The 10,304-nt window shown below is 36.2% G+C and overlaps 1 protein-coding gene across 1 annotated transcript; it reads right to left on the bottom strand.

Moving 5' to 3' along the window:
• Positions 1-1,019: 1,019 nt before the first annotated feature.
• Positions 1,020-4,007, bottom strand: LOC123526971 (leucine-rich repeat-containing protein 40-like). Its single transcript, XM_053522686.1, has 3 exons — positions 3,755-4,007; positions 3,221-3,327; positions 1,020-2,496 (listed from the first exon to the last, which is right to left on the bottom strand). Exons 1-3 carry the CDS (start codon positions 4,005-4,007, stop codon positions 1,123-1,125), a joined length of 1,734 nt encoding a protein of 577 aa, XP_053378661.1. The 3' UTR covers positions 1,020-1,122.
• Positions 4,008-10,304: the final 6,297 nt, after the last annotated feature.

A 10,304-nucleotide genomic window follows, 5' to 3' on the forward strand; every position in this document is an offset into this window, starting at 1 on the left:
TGTGATGTTCACTCGATGAAATTCGCACTTATTCTATGTAATGGAGGTGTTTTATAGTGTTATGCTGTGATTTTTGTGTAAATTTCTAATATTTTATTTTACATTTATTATTTGTAAAATACTTTGTTTTTGACCTTTGGTCTATATTACTTTTTGGCATAAAATATTTCACATTTTGAATATTTCTTAATATTCCCGTGGTCAGGAATGTAATCTTTTAGAAAAAGCACTACTTTGCTATATTTTTGTAATCACACTAAGAAGTCTCAATATTCTGACTTCTGTAGCTGGGTATGAAGCCACTTAACACTTCCCTTACTTTCAAAGGAAGTGATCAAATGTTTGCTGTTTTAGCAACTGTTAAGCTGTATCAACATCTCAGTATTATGTAAATTTATGTGAAATTTTGCGTTTGAATTGGTCAAGATCCGAGGCCAACAAGAGGAACCCTCAAAAGATCCTTTTAAAAGCAGGCAAACATCATTCTGCCAACTTTCTTATAAAGGAGTATAATAAAATAAAACTTGCTGGAAAAGAGGATTGATCTTTCTTCTATATATTTTCTTGGATTCCTTATTCCACAAAAGTTCCGGAGATAAAACAATAGTTTTATAGTAATAAAAAGTCAGATATTCGATAATCATAAACAACAGAACATGAAGTAGTTAATATTTACAAAACGGTTGTTAATCTTTAAGTGTATTTGAACAATATTGCAGTCAATTGGTAAAGAATGTTAAAGCAAAACAAAACTTTAGTCATAACATTGAAAAGTTTTAGTTTAAAAAAATCATAGACGAATCATAGACGAATCACTAAATGCATTTGAGCCGTGCCATAGGAAAACCAACATAGTGGCTTTGCGACCAGCATTGATCCAGACCAGCCTGTGCATCTATGTTTGTCGCAAAGCCGCTATGTTCGTTTTCTCATGACAGGGCTCATTTGCGTATCAGTTTCATTTTAATTAAAACTATGTTAATAATATCAAATGAAAATGATAAAACCTCCACGTTTACTCCTTTGAAAAATACAACTGATTTCATTCACAGCAGTTATTGCGATTTTTTTTCTTGCATAAAACATTGAACTTGAAAAGCATTTTTTTCTATTCATTCTGCCTTAAGGACATTGTTGTAAGGAGGACATAACGAAACTCTGAATTTTAACCCCAGGGTAAGCACATTGTCCATAAAATGTCCGAACAGCTGTTGCATTCCAACCTTTTAGATATGACATTTCACATGTGCATGGAATAGGATCTGTTGTCCTTAAATCAAGAGAAGACAAATTTGGCAAAAACACTACTGCTGCAGGGACGCTTTTAAGGCTTGTTCTACGCAGATCTAATGTTGTGAGTGCATTGTTATTTCGAAAGGCATGAGTCGAGATGTATTTGATAGGATTGTTACTTAGAATAAGTCTTTCAAGATGGACCAACCCGTTTAGATCATGATCTTCAACAGAAGAAATATCATTGTATGACAAGTCAAGAGCTGTAAGACCTTTCAACTTGTTTAATGCATTAGGGATGCTTGTGAATTTATTGCTTTGAAGATATATATTTATATACGATGAGAAGTTATTTGTCGGAATTATTGCCGATTCAATAATTCTAAGAGAATTTCCACCAAGGTTTATGATATTTAAGGAAGGGAAAATATGAAATACATCAGGAAATGTTGTGAGTTTACTGTCCCGCATAAATAAAACTTTGACTTTGTTTAATTTCTTTGTACAGTGGTCGAAAATTGAAGTGCTGTTTTCGTTTAGTTTAGTGAAATATCGTAAAAACAGTCTTTGTAAATTTGACAATTGACATACAGCGGTTGGAATCTTTTCAAACTTAGCCGCATACTGCATGTCAAGGGTTGTGAGTGAATGTTCAAAGCCTCGAAATGCATCGGAATCAAGATGTGTAAAGTGTAAATTGGAAACAGTAAAGGACTTCAAGGTATGTAATGATCCTAGCTCATTTGGCCAAGATGTAAATTCTTTTAAATCAATCTTCAATGTCTGAAGGGTGTTACTGATTTCTGATTGACTTAGTGCACCAAGGGAATTTAGAGGATTTCCCTGTATGTACAAGGTTTTGAGAGCAGAAAGGTTATATACGGCCATCGGTATTCTAGTTAAACTGTTATTTTGTAGCTCGAGTTTTGTGGTAACATTTTCAATGCCATAAAAAGCATATTTATCGATGGTTGATATCTTGTTGTAACCGACTGCTATTTCCACAGATGTAGCGTTAAGGGCACTAAGGTTCTTGAAAGCATAATTTGGAATCGTTGTCAAATGGTTCCAATACAACTGGACAGATAATTGTAAAAAGTGATTGTTTTCCTTCAAAAAGTGTGGTGTTGTATTAAGACCTTCAGCGTTGCAATATATGTACATTGTATATCCATCCGTTGAACATGTGCACGGTGCTTGGCATCTAGTACCAAGCATGAAGGCTTCGCAGTGGAAGAACACAACAGCAGAAATACTGAAAATCTGAAATACAAAAATACAACACCTAAATTGCACATGTCCATTTGAAGAGACTTCCGGCTTTATTGAATATATTAGAAACAGATTTCAAACTCGCCTAATAATCCACGATAATTCAAAGTTATACGACAGCAACACAAACTCCTCTACTGCTTTTCTGTTTTTGTAATGGCTATATTTAAAAAATATAAGACAAAGTGCCATTTGTCCGATCTCTTAATTATGCTATAACAAGGGGTCATTTGGCTACATTGCAGTCTCTGTTGCGGGTAGTGAAAAAAAATACACAGTGCACACATTTCAAGTTAAAAATATGCACGATATAATGTATCAATTGTGATCTCACCGCAAATATTTAAAAGTTGCTTCATAGCATAATTTGATATCATCGAGGCTTACCGCTTTGAACAGCATTTTCAAACCAATGTTCCGGACAGTCGTTCGAGCTTTTAATTACTTCTTCAACTGAAACACGTTATGATATATTTGTCAGTTATGTTTGTTTTAAACAAATTCATATCGCTAATCTAAGAGCAAATATAAAAATACGACGGATATTTGCTACTACTACTACTACTACTACTATTACTACTACTACTATTGCTGCTGCTACTACTACTACTACTGCTACTGCTTCTGTTACTGCTACTGCTACTGCTACTGCTGCTACTCCTGCTACTAGTACAACCACTACTACTACTAGTAGTACTAAGAATAATACTACTACCTCCACCACTACTACTACGTCATGTTCTACATCTTTTTCTACTACCACTATTCCAGCATATACTTCTACAACAACTACTGCAACAGCAACTTCTAATCCTGCTTCTACTACAATTATTATTACTACTATTACTATATCTCATTCTATTTCTTTCAATTATGTCTTCTTATACCGTACTTCTACTGTTACTACTACTACGTTTACCACTATTGCTTCTGCTGCTACAGCTACTACTGTTACTTCAATTTCTAGCAGTAGTATTACTTCTACTGCTACTACAACAACAACAACAACAACAAGAACAACAACTACTACTACTATTACTTCAACAACAACAACAACAACAACAACTATTACTACTACAACAACAAGAACAACTGCAGCAGCAGCAGCAGCAGCAGCAGCAACAACAACAACAACAACTTCTTCTACTACTGGTACTACCCCAATTTCTACTACTTCTCCTCCTCTTCATACTTTTACTACAAAAAGAATAATTATTACAACAACAACAACAACAACAACAACAACTACTACTACTACTGTTACTACTACTGTTTCTCTTGCCGCTACTACTATTACTACAACTACTTCTTTTACCACTGCTATCTGTACTTGTATGTCTACTGTTTCTCCTAATATAACTACTACTACCAATACTACTACTACTATTATTTATTCTAATACTTTTACTTATATTACTTCTACCAACACCAACTCTACCGCTACAGCTACTACTGTCAATACTACTACTGCTTCTACTTCTATATCTGTCACCACCACTCATATTTCTAATACGCCTACTACTGCTATATACTTCTGCTACTAATATTACTACTGAAACTTTGTCATCTAATATTATTTTTTCTTCTATTACAAGAAATGCTACTAAGACAACTACCACTAGTATAATTGCTAAAACTACCACTGTTCTACTACTACTTCTACTTCAACGACTTCTAGCAATACTATTTTTTTTATTAAAAAGTATTAAAATTGATCATAATCTCCAATTTTATTAGGTTTTTTTAACATGTTCTGTGCAAAATTGCCATACTATTGGACGGGTATTCATTTGAGGAAACATAATGGACGATTGGAAAGCTCAAATCAGATATGTTTTTCGGATGAGAACGAGTCCAAATATATCCCATATTGTACATGATTATATCCAATAATGTTTATATACTATGCTTTTGTATCTGTGAGAAGGGAAAGCCAAACAGACTGTGTGCGTGTTTGTTCGTTTGAAAGCTTATCTATGACCGCCACAGGTAGAAAACTGATAGTAGCGTAAGGGGAAGGACAGTGCGAGATGCAGAAGATGCTCCAATTCAAGCTTCCCTGGTTCATAAAACACTGGTCATATCCAAATTTTTGTTATTCTAGTTGGAGAATAGGGGGGCTCTAACTCATAACGTATGGTTTCATAGAGCGACAGCGTTACCTCTGGGCCACTTCGTTTGTTCTAAAACGAAACACAGACAATCAGACGGACATCATTCAATCAGTTATATGTGTACATACATGTATATAGAATGTCAGAGCCGAGATCAGTTAAAAAGTACATGGAACTAACTGGGGATAAGGCAAATGCACATCTGCGAATAAGGTAAGACTAAGTCAGTTAAGACTACACAGTTTAGTAATTTGTTCGAAATTAAACATATTTCCTGTATTTAAAGTATTTGTATATATATGCTGATAATATTTATTGCATGTAATATGTATTAAAAACAAGTTTTATTAAAAGCTTTCCTCACGCCAGGCTAACGTAGCAAATTTATTATGGTGTCACATCATTCAAGCGACAAGATTCAAGTAAGGTATCAGTAGTATAGTGTAGCCGACTTCACAGAATGCCTGCTGCCCTGCTTCCAGATCACATGACCCTAAGACGTAATCGCACTGGTATTACGTAACGGGATCAAGGCTATGACTCACTGGGGGGAGGGGGCGTTCTAGCCCCGCCGATTTCCAGAAAATGATTAGTGATAAAGTAAGTTTTCATTGGATATATAGTTATTAGGAGTAATATAAGTTTTATAAATTTAAAAAGTTCTTGTCACAGGGTAAACAATGAAAAATGGTGTCAAACGATTACTGGTGATAAAAGCGGTTTGATTTATCACTGTGAACTGGAATGTTTGCTTTTATGCCCGATATCTAATATGTAAGGTCAACGAACGCATAGCTATCATCTAGATAACACTGTTGGCATTGTAGCTAAGGTCACTTCGAACGTTCGTCTTTATTTCAATGCTCGTAAACATCTCGGTATCTAAGGGTTACCTGTTGCTCAAATATTTGAATAACTGTATTTTTGAAAATCAACCCCCCTTTGTAAAGCAAATAGACTTTCGATTGATTTCAAAACCCCTTATCGTTTAAGAAATGCTGAGTCAGAACCACTCCCCTATGGCGTGAGGGAAATGAAGTATAGGTTGATGAATAAAATGGGGAAAAATAGGGAGTGGCCTGAGTCATTGTTCTTATGAGGTCATAGGAATTTCAGACTTCGCTGACCTCGCAGGCTGTAAAAGGATACCCGTTCTATGCGTTACGAGATGATGAGTCGGACACTCCCTTATGACGTTAAATACGTAGAACGATGGCTAGAGTCGTGACTCACTGGCACTCCCTTCTGACTTATTGACCTAGATGATCATCCCCCTCTGAGTCATAGGTTGCGTCATCTCCCACTCCCTCACCAGTGAGTCATAGACTTGACCCACGCGATGACGTCATGAGGTCACGTAATCTGGTAGCAGGGCAGCAGGCATTTTGTGAAATCGGCCGCACTATACTACTGGTATCACAATTCATATGTTTCTATAAATTCAGTCGAACTACGAATAAGCGTTTGGAGATTTTTCTGCAACGTTGATGAAAGCATACATGTAGCATAAAAAGCATAGCGTATCTCTGCAATACGAAAGATCAGGGCAATGTCACTGGTGCAAGAGTGAAGATATAGAAGATATATATGTTTGTTTGCAGTGTGATATCGAAATATATCTTCACCGTTTAGGGAGACAATCGAATGTTTTCATGAAGGCAAATTGGTATTGTCCGTTAATAACATGCTTACATATTCAAATAAGACCAATACGTCATGATGAAATTCGGATTTATTTAGGCTAGATGGTGGCAGTGGATGAGGTGGGTATACACACTTTCATTCTGTCACATGGTCAGAAAAATCATGTGAAGCCAGGCCGAGACTCGAACCAGGGGCATCGGAATGGCGTTCCGATAATCTACGGACAGAACTACCCGGCCGCCTACACATTTTCTCCCCGTTTGAATATTCAAGTTCTATACCGTGACATATTTTCCCACCATTTTGTAATTCGTCATCGCATTTTAGTGGGTACCTTTTAAATCAGGCAATTACAGGCATTGAAAACTAACCAGTGTAATGCCGTCAAGGCCGCCAAATGAACCACTCATTTATTCTGTCACAGAATGAGAAAAATGTACAGCCAGACCGAGACTCGAACCCGGGCCTAGGAATACCGTTCCAATTCTGTACCGACTGAGCTATGCGGCCGCCTATACATTTCTCTTGTTTTCAATATTCAAGTTTTATACCGCGAAAAGCCTAACAGTTAATCGCCAATTTAGGTAAGAATATCAACTGTATATCAAGACAACTTTCACATTAACCACTGGATAACACGCAATCTTGCCACTTGCCAGATAATAACTGGCTATGTGACATTTTTAGAGAAAACTGTCTACATAGATATGTGGACATGTGGTTGGCAGAAATATGTCACCATACTACCGTGTTACATATGATGCATCTACCTAATTACCATGGAAACTTAGGTACATTGATATCGAATATTGGCGATTAAGTCCGTGAAATCAACATGACGCCATTTTGTTGTTAAAAACCTGCATTTAAAATATTTTATTTAAAAATGCACGATTCGCGACAGTAGCAAATGTTAGTATTTAACATTTTTCGGGTCAATGCCGTCAGATCGTTGAATAACCGGAAGCTTCCTATGTCTACACATGCTGAAATTAAATATCATCATGGATTCAATAGAAATAGCTAGGGAATATTGATCAAGGAACTGTACAGAATAACAAATATGGATAGCTGGGAAAGTAGGCCTACTTCGATGAAAAGCTGGCATATTAATCAAGATTGAGGTGATGTCTTGTGTAGCTTCTGTTGCGATAACTTTTATTTACACCGTCTTGTGACTTTGGAACATGGTGGGGGGTGGGGGTGTGGATGGGGAGGGGGTAAGAGTGAGGTAAGGTGAACCATAAACCTGTCTAAACTCCTTAGTGGTGGTTTTGCCACTGACCTTTCCAAGGCGGTGTTCCACTGTGTTCCTGTGTGTGTTTGTTTTGTCCTTGTGTGTTAATTTTGTGTGTGTGGTTTGTGAGTGTTGCTCGCGTGGGCTTTTGGGAGGATGCGTTTTCGGAACGTAACTTTCCCTGTCTGATATTCTTCCTTGTTTTTGTGATAGCTAACTAAGATAACAAGCAACTAAATGTGTTGTCGCTAGTAAAATCTACCATACCATAGTGATACGCTGAAAAATGGTGAAACACACACTTATCTATGGCTACAATACATGAATGACAAGGCCAAGCAACCAAGGTAACATTTCTAGGGCATTACTATTATTTCTTTTGCAAACGTTTTATAGCTAGCATTTTTATATAGAATTGTCTAGCTGCACGTGACTCGTGTATGGCTGGAATATTAAGATAACCATAAGGTACTAGTAATTCTAAAGCCAACAAAGGGAGTCACATGTAAATACAGATATATTTCTAGGAAGATAAGATGGAAGTTGTAAACCATACGTCTTATTTACCTGACCTGAGTCCCTGTGACATTTTTTATTTCCAAGTCTTAACAAAATGCTTTCAGAAAAGAAATATTAGTCCAGAAGTTCTCTTGGCAGCGCTATTTGCCAGTGTCTCAAATAGATACCAAAAAAAGGTGATTTGTCTGCTTTTTGCGATTGGGTTTAAACGTTACAAAATGTATTTCGGTAAAGGGGGAATACTTTGAAGGTTTGTTATATAAATAATTTTGATAAAACATAGCACTTAAGAAATCCGTACTTAATGCCAGAACAAATTGCACAACCCTCGTATGAGCATATTCTTGATATCATATAGTAATTTCTTGGAACTATTTATAAAGCAATAAGACGGCAATAACGAAAACACTTAACTATTGAGAATATTCGCTACAGTTACAATTTTATTTACTTTTATGCGGATTACCTATGCACAATCTTTGTTATAGGTGTTGGTACCTAATCTTTAACGATATGAACCTTTTTAAGATAAATTTTGGTAAACAAGTGACCCCTTTGAACTCTATGATCATATTCAGATAGACGGAATAGTTGCTGACATTCCAATGCGTTTTCATACGCTTAAAATGAAGGTTAAAGTTATTTTCAGCTGATATACAAATCAGAAAAGAGCGGTTGTCTAGTGGTTAAGCAGTGTGGGGAAACACGTGACTTAAAAAGGCAGCTTACACGGAAAAATGGCCGATCATTTCTCCGATTCGCATGGAAAATCCAGGTATTTCTGTTGGTAAGCCTTTGTTTTAGATGTTCTAATATATCCTATCATATGCCCCTTACCTTCCGATTTCCTCCGGTACCCATACTTTGTTCCTTTCACCTTTATTTTCCGAGAACACTTGGGAAGTTTGAATACATTCGCAGTTTTTGGGATGACGGTATCCACGGATCGACACAGTTTTGTCCAGAAAATACAAATTACTGGACTAAATGACAGTACAATTACATGAAAAGTTAACCAAGTACCCTGTTCGACATAAACATGTAACGAACTGGCAAAAAGCAAAGCTGCCAAAAAGAGAATGTCGAAATGTACGAAATGGCGCTGAACACGTACACAGTTTTCAAAGGTGCTGTGCACGTACAGGATCAACTATTTTATATTATAGAAATACTTAAGTTGCCGCGAGGTTTTTGTATTTACACACACTATATGATTGTTTTACGTTATTTATAATATTGTGACGTCTCAGCTTTAACTTAGTACGTCACCATTGTTTTACGTACCGATGCCAGATAATACTTTTTTAGGAAATCACAAAGATTTAGGCTAAGTCTGTGGGTAGATTATAGCACAAAATATGATTGTTTTGTTTAAACACAACAGAGAATATTGACAGAAGACTCTGATTTACTCACTCGGCCATAGCTGTGTAAAAGAATGTACTGGAAACCATTTGAATACACAACGCTATTTATCATATAAAGTGAATTTACTATGCCTACTAGTTGTGAATAAGGAAACCGATTTGTTAGATTTATTTTCTTTTGCATAGGCGCTCCTTGCCCGAATCAGATGTGTTTTAATTGGCACATTAGTTATCTAGGAGTTCGGTGGCATGCTCCGCCGGAAAATTGTTTGGTAAACAAACGCCCTGTACTACATTCTGGGCACATCTGAGCACCTCGCCAGCAACACATTATTGTCAATGTATTTTTATACATTTATTTTTACTTTTTTCCAGCATTTGTAATTGTGATCAGATGCCGATACTGACCTATTTCACTCACAGTTTCCCGTAGAACGACTTAGAGACACTAAGAAATAACAATGCAAAATAGGAAGAATTGATTTTTATTTGACCTGGCCATTTCCACAACTCTGTAATATTTGAAAATACTTCCTGAACTACACTTTTGAGAAACAAGTGTTTTACATTTGATTTCTCACACTTAAAAATACCACACCATGCACAAAATAGTTCCAATAATTGTCTTGACTTTTAGCTATTCAAATTTTGCCATGGGTTTCAGTTTGAGTAGTTATATCTATTTATTATCATTTCTAATAACCGCTACAATATGTTATTCGCATTTAACAATTTTTGGTAACTGTGTCTGATAGAGAGAGAAAAGGTCTATTCCGTTTCTGTTACATTTATAAATTCGTAAAGAGCAGGCTTTGGATCAGAAAAGGTCCATATTCTGCATTTCTGTGAAGCGAGTGCATTGATGACGTGGTCTACATCAATGCAGACATCCTTGTGAATGTGTATCAGAGCTAGTTA

The sequence above is a fragment of the Mercenaria mercenaria genome, chromosome 14, assembly GCF_021730395.1.
Source record: "Mercenaria mercenaria strain notata chromosome 14, MADL_Memer_1, whole genome shotgun sequence".
Classification (NCBI taxonomy): domain Eukaryota; kingdom Metazoa; phylum Mollusca; class Bivalvia; order Venerida; family Veneridae; genus Mercenaria; species Mercenaria mercenaria.

Bases quoted from the DNA above. Each gene is read 5' to 3' on its own strand.
- LOC123526971 (XM_053522686.1), bottom strand. From the start codon at position 4,007: ATGAGTGGTGGTGACAGATATAGAAGTAGAAGCAGTAGTAGTATTGAC. The intron at 3,328-3,754 runs GTAGTTGTTGTT...TAATAATTGTAG, and splicing joins TAGTAGTAACAGTAGTAGTA to TAGAAGCAGGATTAGAAGTT. The intron at 2,497-3,220 runs GTAGTAGTATTA...TTTGTATTTCAG, and splicing joins ACGTAGTAGTAGTGGTGGAG to ATTTTCAGTATTTCTGCTGT.